Raw genomic sequence first — 21382 nt, forward strand, 5'->3', positions numbered from 1 at the left:
CAAGTGCTGCCATCAGCTTTCTTTCCACAGCCTCCTTTATGCCTCAGATTGGCTTAGATGACCCTCTTCTATTCTTCCTTAGCCTCCTATACAGATACTCATCACATACTGCATCAAAATTAACTCTTCCTTCTCTTTCTTCCCATTAGACTCAGAATTACTAAGATATGTTGCTACTGCTAAGGCCTAGCACAGTGCTGGTTACATGGTAGGTACTCAGTAAAGGATTGTTAAATTGACATTTGGATGGACATATAAACCAGCTTTTAGGCTTTTTTTTCTGTACCCATCCATTCAACAAATGTTAAACTTAGGAGAGGACTTATTGCAAGGCACTATGACCAGAGCTGTAGGGGATAGAGAGATGAACACTAGATGGACTGAGACTTTAAGGAGTTCATTTCAATAGCAGAGAGATAACATGTCCACAAATAACAATAATCTAAAGTAGAAAGTGCTCAGTGTCATAAAGGAGGTATAAATAAAGGACTATGGATGTTTAGAAGAAAGAGCAACTACTCCTTGTTGGGAAAACTGAAGAAGAATGATTCATCAAGAAAGGAGCATTTGAGGTGGAATTTAAGGGCAAGTAGAACATGAATGAGCAAAGATAGAATCTCCTCTGTATCATGTGTTTTAGTTTGACTGAAAAGAGTAGATATTATGAAGCAGTAATGAGTAGTGGGAAACAACTGGGAATTTTTGAAGTGGGCCTTATTAGAGAGGGCTTTAAGTGCCATGTTTATGAATTTATATTTGATTCCTGTCAGGTGGAACAGTCTTGGAAGCCCATGGAAGATTTTTAGCATTTTATTGTCAACAGCAGAGAGATCCCATAACATTAGTCTGGCAATGGCATATCTTAGTAAATCATTATTAACTAATTAATTGCTAAGCCGATAGTTTTGCTAAGTAGTATGGAAAAACCCTAAGGCCTTTAGCTCTTTTACATTTTTGCACCTGTCTTTTCTCACTGGAAATCTAGATGAGGTAACAGATTATATGATCAATTAGTTCTGAAAAATGGAAATAGAAATTGACAGGGGAAAGAAACACTACCAAGACAGAAGTGCCTCATAACAATGCATAGACATATAAAGTGTTGTTTGCTTAGGAACCGTGTCCAAAACATTGCTTTCAGCTGTCTGGAAAAATCCGGACACAGTATGTGAATTATATTGTTAATATTTATTCCTCTGGGAGTAGTTTAGATCACTTTCAGTTAAACATAACTATAATGTTCTAACCTCAGACTGTCTGCTCTTATTGTCCCCTATAAACAGTGGGTATTGCATTGACAGTTTGTTTTATAGTGTGTTATATAACCAGAGCATCTGGTTTCTTGCCACCTTAGGCCAGGCCTTCAACACTTTATGCCTGGATTGTTGCAACAACTTTCTCATTGGTCTCCTTAATCTCCTGTGCTTGGAATCCAGCTTTTTTTTTTTTTTTTTTTTTTTTTCATAACAGCAATGTATAGTGGGAAGACTACTGGATGGAGAATAATATTAACTGGGTTTGAATCTTGATTATACTGCTCACTAGCTGTATGATCTTGGGCAAGTCATATCACCTCTCTGAGACTCAGTTCCCTAACTCTAAAATGGAGGTAATGGTCCCTGCCCTGTCCCTCTCAAGGGGCTGTCACCAGAATCATGTGAAAGTGCTCTGAAAACTGTCAATACCTTTACCAAGAGTTGGACTCCACTGGCTGGCTTTATACCTTTCAGAATTTAGTCCCATGCCACCTCTTTCATCTCATTTCTCAATATCCCCCAGAACCTACCCCACTCTCCAATGCATGTAAATGTATGGTGCTCTTATCTGGAATATTCTCCCCTCTTGTCTCTGCTCATCCAAATTGAAGGAATAATTTAAAAACCAGTCCAGAAACTACTAGAAGATTCTTAAAATCTTCCCTGATGACTCCAGTGCTCCTCAGTTTCCTCCTTTTGTGCATTTTGACAGCACTTAGTTATTATTGACACTTGCCTGTATATTACCCTTCATTATTAACTCTTTTACATCAGGTTCCTATCTTTAATTTGATTATGTTATTATGATGCCTTCGTTGGTTCATTTAATATCCAGTGAATGTTTATAAGGATGCTTCCTTTGTATTCCTCATAGAACCAAGTTTGAAACTTAATAAATAATTGTTGGTTCATTTATTTAGAAGTTCACATACAGACTCTCTTAAGAGAGACAAGTGAACACATCTTCTCTTCCTAGGGCTTGGGGTACTCCTCCTAACACCCCATCCTGCCTCCACATACTACAGAACCATAAAAAACTCCTTATAATAAAACTGTCCAGTAAATTTTTCTGAGATTCTGAAACTGTTCTATATCTGTGCTATCCAATATGGTAACCACCAACCACACATGGCTATTGAGTGCTTGAAATGTGGCTAGTGTGACTGAGGAACTGCATTTTTGTCTTTAATTTTAATTAAACAACTGCATGTGACTAGTGGCTACTGTATTGGACAGTGTAGGTCTGGACTGGTGGCTTTCTTTTTTTTTATTTTAATCATAACAACACAATGAGAAATACATTTTACATTGCAACCTAGTTTTTATACACACAAGTTTCATGAAACAATACTTCTTATCTACAATACACTGATCTTTTCTATTCTATTCAATTTCATTTTTTAAAAATGCTGATTGCAACCCCCTATATAGATTTTACCACCCACTGATAAATTAGGATGTGCTGTTTTTCTGCTCATTTTATAGATGGAGAATCTAAGGTCCAGAGAAGTGCAGTAGATTTTCTAAGGTCATATATTAAGTGGCAGGGTAGGACTAGAACACAAATTTTGGGTTTCCTGGAATAGAGCTATTTCTAAGAGGGATGTAGGCATTTCCTCCTTTTCCCTTTCGTTTTCCTCCTTCTCCTCACCATGCTGGATATTAAAGAAAAATAAGTCGACACACTATTCATTTTGATTAAATATTTTCATGGTGTCTTAGCCATGAGCTCAGTATTTGAGTATTGCTGCTTTTTAGTTTGGTTATTGTCCAAAATCAAAGATACAGTACCATGGAAGCTTTCTTTTAACCCACTGCATGGCTTGGCAGTGGCACTAATGTGAAACTGTCCTCGGGAATTCAATCATGCTTTCCTCCAATTTCCCGGTAACAACTGACTAGCAGGTTGATTCTAAAGAACAAAACCTGTTGAAGAATCAAGGTGATTCTCACCTCAGTTTGTGAAAAAGGTGCCTCAAGTCTTGAATTATATTGCCAATCAAATTTTTTTTCCATCAATACATCCAGTGTGCTACCCTTTCTGTATGACTTATCAACAAAAATGATAGCCTTTATAAAGGCGGCATCCTCTGAGCAGCACCTTGTTATCACAGAGGCATTTAGACTCTCTTTTCAAAGCTAGTCTTTTTATCCTTCCGGAAATGGCATCTATCAAAAAAGAGCAGAACTATCTTAGCAAAGGCAAAAAGAGGCAGCAATTTGGAGGTGCGGTGGCCTATGTGTTAGGTACATTCCTTACCAGTTTGTGTATGGAATCTCATTTCCCCATAGACATTTCCAAATGCATTTCAGTCAGCAGATAGCAGGCAGCAATTTATCCCTAAGTGAAAGCAACAAGAAAAATACACTTAAAAAGGGAATAAGCTTTTCAAAAGCACCACTTTAAAGGAAACACAGAAATAGCCCAATTTTGCATTACATTTGTCAGTGGGATTACCATTATGTCAGTAGGATGAATTAACTGAAATCTCTAAGAAATGTCATATTTTGTGGGGCCAAATTATCTATGGCCTGATTAGTTTTTCTAGCTGAAAACCAGAGTCTTATCACTTAACAATTGTCCCTTGCTAACCAGACTGGTTACTTTGCTAACTTGCCCTGAAATTTATCAGGTGTAGCCTCCTCTGCTCCACCACCTCTAACACCAGTCAGTTAAATAGAATTCCATAAAGTCCTCTCTAGCTGAATGATAACTCTTTGGTTAAGATTCTGTAATGTAAGTTTGAAAATCACACTGTTGTCTTAGGAAGTCAAAGTTTATACCAGTTTGTAGAGAAATCATTCATGTCTTTTGCATTATTTGACAACCTAGCATTGCTAGGATGTGACTTGCTGAGTAAATTCAAGAAAACTTGCTGTTTTGATTGTGAAAATCCACTTGAAATGCTAAGAATTTTTGCCCAATCTTCTGTTTTCTAAGTTCTTGGCTGTCAGAAAAGCAGGTCACAGGTTGGAAGACAAATGAACATGGGTCAGAGCCTGTGCACAGGTGAGCAGAGGCTGGGGACTAACAGGGGAGTAAGTGAACCCAGGAGGAAGGGGATGAAAGCGTGTTGCAGGCTGGGCCAGAGCCTTGGTCTTCTGGCTGTCTTCCTGCTGTCCCAGGCCCTGCTAATTAACTTGCCATCTACCATGCCTGTCTTCAAAAGCCCTGTGCAGGCTTACTTTCCCTTCACTGTTTTTTAACCCCTTTCTTCAAATCCACTGAGTCCAACAGATTCTGGTTAGACCAAGCTTATTATCTCCCTACCCACCCCCATGGTTTTCTGCCACCATTTCATCACCAACACTTGAAAACTGCAAGTTATTTTTGACTCTCTTTCTCTCACTCTCCCCTGCCCCACCCTACACTCAGTTGCTTGCCAAGTCCTTTTGGTGTTCCCTCAATTAGAAATTTCCTCCCTTCCCCCTTACCACTTATATCTTATTTCCATTAAGGCTCAGCTCTGATGCTGCAACCTTTTCTAGGTTGTAGAAAGCCTATTCACCCCCAGTTGGAATTAATTACTGTATTTATTTCCTTTTCTTTCCCTGTCTTCCACATCACTTTCCTTTCACTTATTGCACTTCTGTTAGTTGTTTCCAGACCTAGCCTCTCCACTAGATTAAAAAGCTTTTGGAGGGTGGAGACTGTATCTCACTGATGTTTTACCCTTTATACTTAACACATAGTAGGTACTCTGTAAAGTTTATGGAATGAAATATGAATGAATACTCAGCTGTTACCATACCTATCCCCCGTGGATGTTGTCTCAAGTTTTTCAAGATGTGATTTGACATATGCATTGCTGAGAAGGTTGTTTTAGCACCAGCAGTGTCCTGGCATGCTGTTAGAATTGAAAGACCTACAAGGAGGTTATCCTATATCTCACACCCCTCCTGGCCCTGAGATTCTATGGCCTTTTAATTTCACTTTAGAGAGTTTGTGGTGCTTCTTTCTTTGGCACAAGCTCCACAGAATCTAGGATGAATTGACTGAAATTCATGTCATGAGGTATAAGTGTTTTTGTTAAACCCTGTCAGAAAATTTGTTTTTCAAAGTGATTTTCTCATTTACTTGCAGTTTTCCAAAATAACCCTTAGAAATGTAGTCAATTGCCAGAAACCATATTATTAAAGTAAGACATTAGCAAAAATGGCAGAGTAAGAACCTCTGAAAATTCTCTCCATAATAGCAATGAAAAAACTGGCAGAAATAGAATCAACTTTTTCAGAACTCTAGAAATGAACTAAAGGCTTGTGGCAATCCAGGGAACATTTATTCAAGAAAAATGGCTGCATGTTGATAAGACCAGTGAGCTTTGTGGCATTAGTATTTTCATTCACCGAATTCCCATCCCTTTCTCCTTGGCTCTGCAGTAGCCTTCAAAATCAATAGCCTTCATGCACAGGGAAAACCATCAGCCTGGCAGCCATCAGAGGAGACAGAATAGAGTTGAGACTCCTTTAGAGCCTCATTTCTAGAGAATTGTCATTATTTGATCCGTCTGGAGTTCTGCCAGAAGGCCCCCACTTGTAAGACTGTATTTATTTGGCCTGACACAGAGCTACAGAAAGCCTTTTCCCCAGGACCTTTCTTTTGGAAAATGATTAGAGGCAATCAATTAACTTCTCAGCTGCCTGAAACAATGGATAATATTTCCAGCTAACCACAAAGCTTTGAAGAAAAAGCTGGGGAATGAGATTCCTTGGGGCTTTGGAAAGCTTGGGCATATTCCTGGGAATCTACGAGATTACATGCATGCATAGGGCTGTGCACATGCTCAGGAAAGCCCTCAGTAGGTCCTAAGCTCTCACTCTGGCTGATCTTGAGTTCGGCATAAGCAGAAAGTGAAGACAAAGGCAGAAGACACCGTGTGGCTGAGTGTTGAAGACAGGCCCCAACATGTACACAGAGTCCCTTGGCCAAAACTGGGAGGCTTTTTGGTTCCAGGAATTTAAGGAAATCTTTGTCTAATTATGAGCTGGCCACTAAACTAGCCCAGCAGAGACTTCAGTACAATAATTATTATTAAAGTACAGTGGAACAGGGTGAAGCCTGTTGTCCCTGAGACCTTGTAGAAACTAATTCTTGATCCACCAAGTTATAGATTTGTAGCTCTGCTTGTATAGTCCCTATCTCTTTAAACAGACTGAAAAGGTAGGGAACTCGTATCAGCCTGAATTGGTGGGTTCCTGGTCTCATTGACTTCAAGAATGAAGCCATGGACCCTCGCGGTGAGTGTTACAGTTCTTAAAGATGGTGTGTCTGGAGTTTGTTCCTTCTGATGTTTGGACGTGTTCGGAGTTTCTTCCTCCTGGTGGGTTCGTGGTCTCGCTGGCCTCAGGAGTGAAGCTGCAGACCTTCGCGATCAGTGTTACAGCTCTTAAGGTGGCACTTAAGAACAACTCTTAAGGAGTTGTTCATTTCTCCTGGTGGGTTTGTAGTCTCGCTGGCCTTAGGAGTGAAGCTGCAGACCTTCGTGGTGAGTGTTACAGCTCATAAAGGTGACGTGGACCCAAAGAGTGAACAGGAGCAAGGTTTATTGCAAAGAGCAAAAGAACAAAGCTTCCACAATGTGGAAGGGGGCCAAGCGGGTTGCTGCTGCTGGCTCGGGCAGCCTGCTTTTATTCCCTTATCTGGCCCCACCCACATCCTGCTGATTAGTCCATTTTACAGAGAGCTGATTGGTCTGTTTTGACAGGGTGCTGATTGGTGCATTCACAATCCCTGAGCTAGACACAGAGCACTGACTGATGCATTCACCGTCCTCCAGCCAGACACGAAAGTTCTCCAAGTCCTCACCAGATTAACTAGACATAGAGAACCCACCAGTGCCTCTACAAACCTTGAGCCAGACACAGAGCACCACTTGGTGAGTTCACAAACCCCGAGCTAGACACAGAGCGCCGATCAGTGCATCTACAATCCCCCAGTCAGACACAAAGGCTCTCCAAGTCCCCACCAGACCCAGGAGTCCAGCTGGCTTCACCCAGTGGACTCTGCACCAGGGCCGCAGGCAGAGCTGCTCGCCAGTCCCACGCTGTGCGCCCACACTCCTCAGCCCCTGGGTGGTTGATGGGACCCAGCGCTGTGGAGCAGGGGGCGGCGCTCATTGGGGAGGCTTGGGCTGCACAGGAGCCCACGGGGGGAGACTCTGGCATGGCGGGAGACTCTGGCATGGCGGGCTGCGGTCCCGAGCCCTGCCCCATGGGGAGGCAGCTGAGGCCCCGCGAGAATTGAAGCACAGCGGCAGTGGGCCGGCACTGCTGGGGGATTCGGTGCACCCCCCCCCCACCGCCCGCCGTAGCCTCTGGCCAGGGCTCCAAGCCCCTCACTGCACAGGGTCGGCAATGCCAGCCAGCCGCTCTGAGTGTGGGGCCCACCGAGCCCATGCCCACCCGGAACTCGCGCTGGCCCGGGAGCACCTTGCGCAGCCTCCGTTACCGCCCGCGCCTCTCCCCTCATGCCTCCCGGAAAGCAGAGAGAGCCATCTCTGGCCTCAGCCAGCCCAGAGAGGTGCTGCCACAGTGCAACAGTGGGCCGAAGGGCTCCTCAAGCGCAGCCAGAGTGGGTGCTGAGGCTGAGAAGGCGCCGAGAGTGAGCGAGGGCCGCCAGCATGCCCTCACCTCTCAATCCCCCTTCTAAACAGGATACCCCAACTGCTGTTGGGAATTTGGCCGATGACTGCTCTAGCTACCTCCTGCTGGATAGGGGTGATAAAGGGGCCCTGTGGTTGTAGTGTCCTCCAGAGGGGAGCTCTATAGACCAGTGAGAGTGCCAGCGGGTCGGTTGAGGGGTCCTCGGTAGAAGTTGTTAGTTAAGCTCATTTGGGGTTCCATTTGTAAGACCATCTGTAGCTTGATGGCCTTGATTCTGGAGAAAACAAATATGACAAGAAGGTTAAAGATACAGGGCCCAAAGGTGAGTAACAGCAAGATGGCTGCCACGGGACCTAGAAAGGGGAGAAGCCATGTTGCCCAACTCCAGAGGTTGGTGTAAGAATTTGAAAGGCGTTGTCTGATTTCAGAAGCCTTTTCCTGCAAATGCCGGGAGGCATCTCATACTATCCCTGACTGGTCAGTGTAAAAACAACACTCTTCCCCTAAGAAAGTGCAGAGTCCTCCTTTCTCAGCAGTCAGGAGGTCTAGGCCTAGGCAGTTTTGGAGAGTCACTGCTGCTAAAGAGTCTATTTGGGATTGTAAAGTAAGGATAGATTTGGTTATTTCTTGCAAACTGTCTGAGAAATCCTTTGAGAGTGCGTGGTAGGATAATCAAGTAGATAAACCGGCTATTCCGGTTCCTGTAGCAGTAGCCATTCCTAACCCTATAAATAGGGGTATTACTTGTGTGACTGCACTGACAGACCTGAGCTTTGAGGGGTACTGATAAGGTCTGATTTCCTGGGGCAATATTAATGTTGGGACTTAAAAAGACTAAGGTGCAGGTGCCTGTCCAGTTAGTGGGGAGGCAGATATAGGCCAACATTCCACATAAGAAGAATATACCTTGGCTGGGTAGACAGAAATTTACCCTGGCTTTTAAAGGAATAGGACACACTGTTTTTTCTTTACTGCTTCCATCTCTCTTTCTTTCTCTTTGACTTCTTTGTCTCTCTCTCTTTGACTCCCTCTTTGTCTCTGTTTCTTCCTCTCTCTCTCTCTGACTTTCTGTCTCTTTCTCTCTTTCCTTTCTGCTGGTGTTTCCCTGTCTCTGCCAGCCACTTATGCTACTGTTCTCCCCTATCCTTCCTCTTTTTGATGGCTTTGGCAGTGTAAGACTGCCACCTCCTTGGGTTTTTGCACTGTGTGCAATGACTCCATAATTTCCTTGTGGTATTTAATGGGGGTTTCCCCAGAGGTTAGGAACTCCCTTTCTTTCCATATTGCAGCATGGACATGTAGGATTAGATAAGTGTACTTGCTATCTGTATACACATTTATTCTTTTTCCCTTTCCCAGTTCTAAGACTCGGGTAAGTGCTACTAGTTCTGCTAACTGGGCGCTGGTCCCTGGGGGAAGAGGCTTACTTTCAAGTATGGTTACATCACTAACTGTGGCATAACTTGCCCTTTGTATCCCCTTCTCCACAAATGAACTTCCATCAGTATATAGGTTAAGGTCAGGATTAGCTAAGGGGATTTCTAAGAGATCATCTCAGGCGGCATAAGTCTGGACTATAATTTGTTGGCAGTCATGCTCGATTGGTTCCCCATCCTCTGGGAGAAAAGTGGCAGGGTTGATGGCCACACACGAAAGTATTTGAAGCACCGGTCCCTCAAGGAGTAGCACCTGGTATCTAAGTAGGCGGTTGTCTGACAGCCATAAACTTCCTTTGGCACCTAATATGCCATTTATATCATGAGTAGTCCAGACAGTGAGATCCTTTCCTTGTATTATCTTGATAGCCTCTGACACTAAGACGGCCACTGCCTCAACTATCCATCAACAGTGAGGCCAGCCTTTTGCTACTACATCAATTTCCTTACTTAGGTATGCCACTGGTTGTGGGGTTGTCCCATCAGTCTGAGTAAGGACTCCAAGAGCTATCCCTGCTCTCTCTGTGACGTATAAAGAGAAGTTTTGTCCTGTGGGAAGGCTTAAAGCTGGAGCCTGCTTTAAAGTTTTGAAGGCTGTTTCTGCCTCTAGTTCCCATTCTACTGGATGAGTATTTGCCCTCTGGGTTTTCCTTGATTAGAGTATAGAGGGGCCTGGCTATCTCACTGTATCTGGGGATCCATAGTCGGCAAAAGCAGGGGATTCCAGGGAACCCCTGCAACTGTCTTAATGTCTTAGGGTGAGGATAAGCCGTATAGGCTGTATTCTTTCCTTGCTGAGGGCCCTGGTCCCTCTGGCTAAGATTAGTCCTAGGTATTTGACCTGCTGTAGGCAAAGCTGGACCTTCGACCTGGACACCTTGTACCCTTAATTAGCTAGAAAGTTCAAGAGATCTAGGGTAGCCTGCTGGCACAAGGCTTCCGAACTGGCAGCCAAAAGGAAGTCATCCACATACTGAAGGACCAGAGTGCCTGGACTTGAGAAGTGGCCTAGATCTTGGGCCAGTGCCTGACCAAACAGGTGAGGGCTATCCCTAAACCGTTGGGGCAAGACTGTCCACATAAGTTGGGACGTGTGGTCTGTGGGATCCTCAAAGGCAAAGAGAAACTGGGAGTCAGAGTGCAGAGGAATACAGAATAAGGCATCCTTGAGGTCCGGAACTGTGAACCATTCTGCTTCCTCTGGTATTTGAGAGAGCAGGACATAGGGGTTGGGTACAACTGGATATAGAGGAATTACTGCCTCATTTATGAGTCTAAGATCTTGCACTAGTCTCCACTGACCGTTCGGTTTTTGTACCCCTAGAATTGGGGTGTTGCAGGGACTGCTGCATTTCCTTACTCAGCCTTGAGCTTTTAAATGTTTAACAATGTCCTGTAATCCTTTATGAGCTTCAGGTCTTAAGGGATACTGCCTTTGATAAGGAAAAGTGGTAGGATCTTTTAGCCTGATTTGGACTGGGCGGGCATTTTTTGCCCTTCCAAATTGTCCTTCCAATGCCCCGACTTCAGGGTTGATTCCCTCCTCAAGTAGGGGACAACAAATGGGTAACTTGTTCCCTATATTCATGTAGATAATAGCTCCAGGTTTGGCTAATGTATCCCTCCCTAATAAGGGTGTGGGACTTTCAGGCATAACAAGAAAGGCATGTGAAAAGAGCAAAGTCTCCCAATTACAACTGAGGAGGTGGGAGAAATACCTGGTTACAGGCTGTCCCAGGATTCCTTGGATGGTAACAGACCTTGAGGAAGTCGTCCAGGACAGGAGATTAACACTGAGAAGCTTGCACCAGTGTCCAGGAGGAAGTCTATTTCCTGGCCCTCAATGTTTAAACGTACCCGGGGTTCTGTGAGGGTGATGACATGAGCTGGCGCTTTCCCTGGGCACCCTCAGTCCTGTTGTTGGATCATCTGGTTGGGGGCTTCTGACCCAGAGAACCTTCGTCCTCTGGGGCAGTGCACCTTCCAGTGATTGCCTCAGCATAGTGGACACGGACGAAGGGGCAGCTTATTTCTCATTGGACAGCCTTTTTTAAAAGTGTCCTAATAAACCACACTGATAACAAGCCCTACTGGGTGATTGGCCTGCTCCATTTTCTGTCCTCTCTGAACCACCAAGGTCTGTCTGTCTGAGAGCCATGACTAAGGCTGTGGCCTTTCTCTGACCTCGCTTTTCCTTTTGGGCCTGTTCCTCTTGGTCCCTATTATAGAACACCGAGGTTGCCAGGTTCAATAATGCCTCCAAATTTTGTTCAGGACCCAGGGCTTGCTTTTGGAGCTTTCTCCTGATATCTGCAGCTGATTGGGTAATAAACTTATCTTTTAGAATCAATTGACCCTCAAATGATTCGGGTGACAGGGAGTATACTTTTTTTAAGGCCTCCCGTAGCTGCTCGAGGAAGACAGAAAGATTTTCTTCCTTTCCATGAGTTATGGTGGACATCATTGAATAACTCATGGGCTTTTTTCTAATTCTCCTTAGTCTTTCTAGAACACAGGTCAACAGATGTTTACGACTCCAGTCCCCATGATCTGAGTCAAGGTCCCAATGGGGATCCATACTGCGGATGTCTTGCTGACTGGTAGGGAATTTGTCCCTTTCTTCGGCTGTCATTCTGTCATTTACTTGACTAAGATACCAGGTATCTCCAAAGTCTCAGGCTGCAGCTAAAGGTGCATTATTTTCATTAAAGGCCAGGGTTTGATATAACAGTAGCATGACATCTCTCCAAGTGAGGTCGAAGGTTTGCCCTAGACCCTGTGGGACATCTTTGTACCTATCAGGATCATCTGAAAACTTCCCCAGGTCTGCCCTGATCTGCTTTAAATCAGAGAGGGAGAAGGGGACAGGTACCCGGGTTGGGCCAAATTCCCCTCCCCCTACAGCTTGAAGGGGACATAACTGATAGCCGGCGGGAGGGGGGGGGGATGTTTGTGGTCCTTTGGCGATTTCTTTGCTTATTTCCTTCTGGGCAGGGGAGATTAGAGGAGGATTATCATTAATAGGAAGGGGAGCTATAGGGAGGCTAGGATATGGGGGTAAGCTGAGAGTTCCTCCTGTGGGATGTAAATTGTAAGCTTTGCATAGTTGTGTATTCTCCCTCAATGAAAAGAAAGCTTGGACATAAGGTATTTCACTCCATTTGCCTTCCCTCTTACAGAAAAGGTCAAGTTGCAGTATATTATTGTAATTTGTACTTCCCTCAGGTGGCCATTTTTCCCTATCAGAGAGAAAATATTGGGGCCAAGCCATAGTGCAGAAAAAAAATGAGTTGCCTCTTTTTCAGGGTTTGCAGGTCAAAGTGGTCCCAATGACTTAGGATACATTTCAAGGGTGAGCCTGTTGATGCCTGAGTATTTCCCATCTGAAAGACAAAACTGCCCACAGTTTTGGTTTGTTTTGTTTCTCCCCCGCCCAAGAACCCACAATGGTCCCTGGACCCTGCTGATTGGAATAGTTGTGCTCACTGACGCAGCAGCAGAAGCAACCCCTGCCTAAGAACCTGCAATGGTCCCTGGACCCTGCTGATCAGAATAGTTGCGCTCACCAACGCAGCAGCAGAAACACTAGTTTTCCTCCCAGACCACATGGGGGACCGAGGAAGGTCGGATTTAGTGGCCCTTACTGATGCATTCTTGAAAACCTGCACCCTTGCCTGTCCTTCTAGACCACAAGGAGGACCAAGAAGAATCAGATTTAGTGGCCCTTACTGACGCATTCTCGAAAATCTGTTAGAGTCCTAAGCATTCTCCTGTTAGTACTGGGACTTTACCCATGTCCTATAAAGATGTTATGCCCCAAAAATGAAGTGGAGGGCCATACCCCGAGGGAGGGAAGGGATCTCCAGGGTTGGAATAGTGACACCTTTTGTCCTCACTTATATGAATAGGAAGGATACAATTTCTGAGGCTCCCCATATCCTAGCTTCACCAATAGATTTTGTTAGGCCAGCTTGTCTGAGGAAGGATCCTAAAATTCCAGATAGTCCCCCCTACGATGGGGCTTTGGGCAAAAATTATGTCTTTCTGATTGGTGAGCCAGGGTGCCTAAAGAAGGTAACAGAGTCTTGGAGTTTATACTAGAAGTCATTCTTATAGGAGAAACTAGAAAAGCACCAGAGACAGGGAGTGATTTTTAGAAGCAGGACTAACCTCAGAGAAGAGAGGCGAGAGGAAGTTTGTCTGGCAGGCATTAAGACCCAGGGGGCAAGGGTCAGGATAGATAGGATAGATGGGCAAGTCTCGCTTGGGTGACACGCCTTTGAGAGTTCTGCTCATGGCTGCAGGGTCAACCAACTTGTTGTCGGGACCCCGGAGCTCCATGGCTTTCCTCTCTGTCGACCCTCGGCTCAGCCCAGAGGTACAGGAAAAGCAGAAGCTGGTTCTAGGCAAACCAACGCTCCCAACTCCGAAGAGTCGGGGGTTGTTAGAGAGCCCTTTCCTAGAAAGCCTGACACCCGTGTCTTTCCCTCGGTAGCCACGCTAGTTGTTTTTAACTGGCCGACAGGTGCCCGGTGTTTAGCCCCCGAATTCTAAGGAAAAACAGGACAGAACAGCAAGTGAAAGGAGTCCGATGGTACTCACTGCTTGGCAATAGGTGATAGTCTCACCACTTGGCAATAGGCGATAGTCCCTTCATGGTCGCCAAAATGTGTCTGCAATTGGTGGGTTCTTGGTCTCACTGACTTCAAGAATGAAGCTGTGGACCATCGCGGTGAGTTCTTAAAGATGGTGTGTCTGGAGTTTGTTCCTTCTGATGTTTGGACGTGTTCAGAGTTTCTTCCTTCTGGTGGGTTCGTGGTCTCGCTGGCCTCAGGAGTGAAGCTGCAGACCTTCACGATGAGTGTTACAGCTTTTAAGGTGGCACATCTGGAGTTGTTCGTTCCTCCGGTCGGGAGTTGTTCATTTCTCCTGGTGGGTTTGTAGTCTCACTGGCCTCAGGAGTGAAGCTGCAGACCTTCGTGGTGAGTGTTACAGCTCATAAAGGTGACGTGGACCCAAAGAGTGAGCAGGAGCAAGATTTACTGCAAAGAGCAAAAGAACAAAGCTTCCACAATGTGGAAGGGGACCCAAGCAGGTTGCTGCTGCTGGCTCGGGCAGCCTGCTTTTATTCCCTTATCTGGCCCCACCCCCATCCTTCTGATTGATCCATTTTATAGAGAGCTGATTGGTCCGTTTTGACAGGGTGCCAATTGGCGTGTTCACAATCCCTGAGCTAGACACAGAGCATGGACTGGTGCATTCACAGTCCTCCAGCCAGACACGAAAGTTCTCCAAGTCCTCACCAGATTAACTAGACACAGAGCACCCACTGGTGTGTCTATAAACCTTAAGCCAGACACAGAGCGCCCATCGGTGAGTTCACAAACCCCGAGCTAGACACAGAGCACCGACTGGTGCATCTACAATCCCCCAGTCAGACACAAAGGCTCTCCAAGTCCCCACCAGACCCAGGAGCCCAGCTGGCTTCACCTAGTGGACTCCACACCAGGGCCGCAGGCGGAGCTGCTCGCCAGTCCCACGCCATGTACCCGCACTTCTCAGCCCCTCTGGGCAGTCAATGGGACTGGTCCCTGCAGAGAAGGGGGCATCACTCGTCAGGGAGGCTTAGGTCGCATAGGAGCCCACAGTGGTGGGGAGGCTCAGGCATGGCTGGCTGCAGGTCCTGAGCCCTGCCCCGCGGGGAGGCAGCTAAGGCTCAGCAAGAATTCGAGCACAGCCGGCAGGCCTGTGCTGCCAGGGGACCCGGCACACCCCCCCAGCAGCTGCCAGCCAGGGCGCCAAGCCACTCACTGCCCGGGCCGGCAGCACTGACTGGCCACTCCAAGTGTGAGGCCCACCGAGCCCATGCCCACCCGGAACTTGCGCTGGCCCACAAGTGCCTTGCATGGCCTCGGTTCCCACCCGTGCCTCTCCCCCACACCTCCTCCCAAGCAGAGGGAGCTGGCTCCAGCCTCGGCCAGCCCAGAGAGGGGCTCCCACAGTGCAGCAGTGGGCCAAAGGGCTCCTCAAGCGTGGCCAGAGTGGACGCCGAGGCCGAGGAGATGCCAAGAGCAAGCGAGGGCCGCCAGCATGCCGTCACCTCTCATAGTCCCTATCTCTTTAAACAGACTGGGAAGGCAGGGAACTCATATCAGCCTGATATATGGTTTGTTTACTTTTAAAGGCAAGACAAAGGTAGTTTGTGAAAAATTTGAAATAAAACATATTGCTGTTAATCAGAAGCAATTGTACTGGAAATGATATTTTACTTCTGCACCTCATCCACTTCCCAGATTGCTTTTTCATCTGAGTTCTCCCTATGTAAGACCTGTTCCTCTTTCCTCCCTAGACCCCCATGTACATAATCTTCCCATGTCACTGCTTCTTGTTTCTGTTAATTTCATTTTCTGTTCTTTTATTTGTTCCATACATGTAGCCTTGATTCAGGGATGGCCATGGACTCACATACTGCAATCAGGGTGTCTATCTTTTAAGAGAAGAATCAAGAAGAATAGAGACTATAATGAACTTCTTGCTGGCCTAGCTAGGCCTGAGAGGGGGTGAAGTGCAAGAGTCAAATTCTTTGGCTACCATTTTGATCAGAGCCATCCCAAATGAAGCAGGGCAGTTGTCACAGGCTTCAAAGGGCTTTACTAATTTGACCAGATAACTGGCCAGTGACTCACTGAGACAGGGTTGGCGATAGAGAAATGGTATTTCTTTGGCCAGTACTATAAAAAGACCCAAGGCTTATATGCATACATGCTGTACATTCATCCAATGCCACCCATCCTCACCCCTACGAAGGCAATGCCAGAGAGGTTACCCTTTTCCTACAGTCTACTCAAGTTACTTATTTTCTGATTTTTTCTCTCTTTTTAGGCTACACTAGATGTTCATTTAAAATGGATTTCTTCTGCCTGTGAGGCTTAGAGGGTAGGGTGGGGTGGTACACAGTGTGATTTGCCCTGCCTCAGTCCACCACCTCCTGGGGATGGCCTGACCTGGATAATCATTTTTAGCCTGGTATTTCCTGGGCATGGGCCAGGGGCTGAGGCCAGCAGCAGAGAGGCTAAGATGGCACAGGCTCCCTGTCAGATTTGGTAGTGATGAATTTTCACTGGGGAACAAAATGGCTGTTTCTAACTTCTTTAAATTTGAAACACTGCAGAGACTATCATCTTAGTAATTAAAATATATTGAGGAGAAAGGCTACTTAAATCCCTGAATGATTGGAATTCCGTAAGATATTTTAAGAAAGGTAATATCCCTGGTTAACAGTTTTTTGTTTGGTTGGTTGGTTTTTTTGAGACGGAATCTTGCTGTGTCACCAGGCTGGAGTGCAATGACGCAATCTCGGTTCACTGCAACCTCGGCCTCCCGGGTTCAAGCAATTCTCCTGCTTTAGCCTCCCGAGTAGCTGGGACTACAGGCACGCACCACCATGCCCAGTTAATTTCTGAATTTTTAGTAGAGACGGGGTTTTACCATGTTGGCCAGGCTGGTCTCGATCTCAGCTGTGTTTCTGAAAGTACTTGTACAAATTGTAATTTCAACTTCCAACAAAATATTTATATGATCAAAATAGACTCATTTTTTTTTTATCAGAACAGACTCATTTATATTTAGGAGCATTTATTTCTATGAAAACAACATGCCCTTGGTTAGAAAACAAAAACAAAATAAAATAAAACAATTTATCCTTTCAAGGGATTTCTTTTAGAGAATCTCTGCAGCTACCTGTAGTTGTACAAATGGTCCCCTACTTTCTCTGTGCTCCCCTCCTCATAGGGGCTGATGAGCCCCCATGAGTTAAGAGGTGTGTGTTGAGTATCTTAGCTTTGAACTTGAAATATATTTTCTCATAGATATAGCACCATAAACTATGAAATAAACTATCAATTTAAATTTTCTAGTTACAGATTAAAATAGGTTTTGTGGGCTGGCTTGGAAATATGTTTACTATTTACAATATAATATCTCTCAAAAAATTATTATTATTTATTTTTTTAAGGAGATGGGGGTTGACACTGAAAGTTCCAAGCTTCTAATCATGGCTTAGTCCTTCTGGTAACCAGCCTCCATCCAGAAGCCCACCAAGAGATACTTCATTAGAACAGAAGATGCTCTTATCACCCAGGAAATTCATTAGGAGCTCTATGTCAGGAACCAGGGAGAAAGGCCAAATTTCAGAACAAAAGTGAATTTGAGGAAAAGGTCTGCTAAAAGACTCAAGATTGACTTATGAAGGGGTACTATCTCAAAAGTTCTTTGTAACTAATATTCTGAGAGAGGCCAGGTGTGGTGGCTCAAGCCTGTAATTCCAACACTTTGAAAGTCTGAGGTGGGAGGATTGCTTGAGGCCAGCAGTTCAAGACCACCCTGGCTAATACAGTGAAACCCCATCTCTTTTGGTACAAAAGTGAATTTGAATTTTAACTCCTCCCATATTGCATGGTCATAAGTTCGAAAAGTATGGCTTGTGAACTAGTGAGGTTTAGTTATATTTTGGGGGATACTTTATCTTCAGAGATAACCATAGTTGTGTGAGATAGGAAAATCAAACTGTTTTCTACTCTGACACTCACCACTCAATTCTTGTGATACCACATACCATGCAATTCTCCACAAGATACCAATAGTGTACCCTATAATTTAATTCAATTCTGACACTATCTGTCTGGAGTTAGAGTAAGATTCCATAGGCTGACAGCTCAGTTCCACAAGACTGCCCCACTTCAGATGCCAGTCATAAGTCCCAGCTATATGTGCTTCTGACTGACCAGCTATAAATTGGGGTTCCCATGACCCTCTCCTCGTGTTCCATAATCTAGGATGACTCACTGAACTCAGGGAAACATTTTATTATGTTTACCCATTTATTATAAAGAATATCACAAAGGGTATAGATGGACAGCCAGATGGAGGAGATGCATAGGGCAAGGCATATGGAAAGGAACACAGAGCAACCATGCCCTCTTTAGGCATACCACCCCCCAGACACTTCCACATATTCAGCAACCCAGAAGTTCACCAAATCCCACAGTCCAGGGATTTTTATGAAGTCAATTTTTGACTCAGTCTCCACCCTTCCCAAAGGATGGGGGTTGGGACTGAAAGTTCCAAGCTTCTAATCATGGCTTAGTCTTTCTGGTAACCAGCCTCCATCCAGAAGCCCACCAAGAGATACTTCATTAGAACAGAAGATGCTCTTATCACCCAGGAAATTCACTAGGAGCTCTATGTCAGGAACCAGGCAGAGAGGCCAAATTTCAGAACAAAAGATGCACATAGTATCCCTATCACTCACCATAACAAAGGTTTTAGGAGCACTGTGCCAGAAAACAGGGATAGAAACTAAATATATATTTCTTATTATATCTTAATAGTCATCTGTGAATACCAAGAACAAATTATATTTACCGTTAACTTCAAGATCCTTCTTTGCAGAAGCCATATGTGAATAAAATGGCAAATAAAAATATTATGAAAACATCTGATCTTCCAGCTAAAATATTACTATATACACAGTTGTACAAACATTCAGGCTTGTCACAGCACCTTCCAAGCCACTGGCCACTGGAAACCTCGCAATACAAACCTCATGATATTCCCTGTGACATGGGCAGGAGTTAGGTGTGCATGTATTGTATCACCCCAATACACTCAGAGTAGGGGAAGCTCGATAATGGGCTATTTACAAAGAAGGCCCTATGGTATAAAATGTTTTGAAGTAACTGTGGCCAAATGATTTTTTAGAGATGGTGTTAAATGGAACTTTGAGAAAGGGAAGGTCAAAAGAGATGGTCAAGAGGAAATCCTTCAGCTAAAGGATTTAGAGGTCTTGTGAGTGTCTTTGTTCCTCAAGGAAAAGGAATTGCTCTCATTAGATTCAAGCTGCTGACCTTTCACCTTCAGAGCAAAGGTAATAATCAGTCAGCCACAGAGGTAAGCCCCTTCTATTAAATTTTACTTAAGTTTCTTTCATTTTCTTTCAGTTTTATCCAAGTATGAAAACCAGATTACTATTTTCACTGACTACCTAGAAGAATATCCAGATACAGATGAGCTGGTATGGATCTTAGGGAAGCAGCATCTCCTTAAAACAGGTAAGATTTGGTAGCATTTGTCTGTAAGAACCCAGATGAGGTAGGCACCTGTGGTTCAGGGTTTGTACTTTTTCTTCTTGGGTTGGTGTAAAGGTAAACTGTGGCTGGAGCTGAACCGGGAACGAAGACACAAGGCAAATGGCAGTGAGAATAGCCTTTATTAGGACTCGTGGGCAAGGTTCCTCGGTCCAAAGGTGTGGGCCGAGGAAGTCGTGCTGAGGGAGGAGGGTAGGGGCTTTTTATAGCCTGAGAGGTAGGGAAGCTGGTTGTGCAAACAGGGCCTGGGGGGTATTGAAACTACTAGGGCAGGAGTTGAGTAAGGGTCATGAGGAAGGGGTCTTTGGAAACTGTCAACCGAAACTGCTGTTTACGAACTTGTGGAATGCAGGTGAGCTGCAGGTCATGGGGGAGTGTGGTTGCCCAGCCAGAACTCTGACGCATGTAAGTCTGCGGGTATGTACAAGGGTGAAGGGAGTCTTTAACAAAAGGCCTGCTACACCGGGTAATGCCGCCATGTTGAGTCTAGATTCCTGCCTAACAGTTGGCAGAGCATTTTCTTGCTTAATGTTAATGCTACTCTGAGGTGGATTTACCTTGTAGTCAACGGAGCTTAAGTCTCAGAACTTTTGCTTGGACAGGCCCCTTCCAAGGCCCCGAAAGGCCCTAGTAGTGAGTTTACATGGTTATAGGTTTTTGCACAATTTGCACAGGTAATATATTTTTATTCTGTTCCTTAAAGGAGAATCCCCAAATTCTAGAAGCCTTGGGTTTCAAAAAACACGGACCCACTCCTGGTATCACTAACCAGTCTCTAGCCTTTCGTGATTGGGCTACATATTTATTACTCTCACATACTTCTCTGGCTAGATAAAAACACTCAGGGACTTCTAGATAACCCATGGATCTCAGAAACAATATCAGACCTAGTAACTTTTTCTTATGTTTTAGATCTTTTGCTGATCGTAGCACTGTCTCAGTTTATTCTGATTTTGTATAGAACTTTTAGCCACTACAGCTAGATGGAAAGGAGGCTTTAATTTTTCTTCCTTACCATTACATTCTTATAGATTGGTAAAGAAAGACCTTTTAACCTGAAACTGCTAACAACCCAGCACCCAGATAAAGCCAGAGCTTGGAAAGAGGCAGCTCTGAGATTTGTATCTTTCTGAGGAGACATCCTCTTCACAGGCCCTCACTTAGCTTGGAGGAAGGAACAGGAAGAGGCTGATGAAAAGGCAGGAGAGGAAGTTAGGCATTGTCAGCTCCTCATGAGCCTGGCTTCATTATTTTGATTGGAGAATTGTGAACAGTGGAAAGCCTGGAGCTAGTGATTAGGAGACCTTTTTTATTTAGACTCTTCTAACTCAGGTAAGTCACTTTCTCTTTCTGGATCTTAACTTCCTTCAGTGGTACTTAAAATGAGGGGATTGGAGGGAATCTTCTAATTCTGCATTCCATGACAACAGGAATCCCCAGGTTGCCAAATCCACTCATATTCAAATGTTAAATTGGGAAGTGCCTTTCAAAGTGAAATCATCGTTAAAATGTCCATACAACTTCCCCAGCATAAAGCCACACAGGAAGGCATAAAGACTGTCAGAGGCAGGAGTGAGGGTGTGGACATTTAAGAGGACGGGTATATAACAGCTAACATTTATCATAGGTTCACTGCGTACTATTCACCATGTAAGCACTTTACGTGTATTATCTTTTGAATACTCACAACTCAATGAAGTAGGTACTATAATTCTCCCCATTTATGGATGAGGAAACTGAAGCCCGGAGAGGTTAAGTTAACCAGCTTACACGGCTGGTAAGTAGCAGAGTCAGGGTTCAAACCCAATCAAAGTATGACTTCAGGTGTCTTACTATTAACCATTGTACATCTTCCCTGAATGTGCTAGGCACTGGGGCATGGAAGGGACGGAAAATATAGATAGCTCAACTTTCCGACTTGCTCCAAAGAAAAGGAAGACAG

General features: G+C 44.8%; 1 protein-coding gene across 7 annotated transcripts in view; it reads left to right on the top strand.

The window, feature by feature from the left end:
* ATG4A (autophagy related 4A cysteine peptidase) overlaps window positions 1-21382 on the top strand; it is a 72922-nt gene that overhangs the window by 25231 nt on the left and 26309 nt on the right. For 4 of the 7 annotated variants that reach the window (XM_025372030.1, XM_025372032.1, XM_025372029.1 and 1 more), the window contains exons 2-3: window positions 19294-19404; window positions 20472-20772. Coding sequence is in view for 2 of the 7 variants with exons in the window: in XM_025372026.1 (XP_025227811.1) it covers window positions 19294-19404 (111 nt within the window). In the remaining 5 variants the exon portion in view is untranslated. The remainder of the gene's footprint in view (window positions 1-19293; window positions 19405-20471; window positions 20773-21382) is intronic. The other 3 variants (XM_025372028.1, XM_025372026.1, XM_025372027.1) reach the window with 1 other exon arrangement.

Source organism: Theropithecus gelada, chromosome X (assembly GCF_003255815.1).
Source record: "Theropithecus gelada isolate Dixy chromosome X, Tgel_1.0, whole genome shotgun sequence".
In the NCBI taxonomy this organism is placed as follows: Eukaryota; Metazoa; Chordata; class Mammalia; order Primates; family Cercopithecidae; genus Theropithecus; species Theropithecus gelada.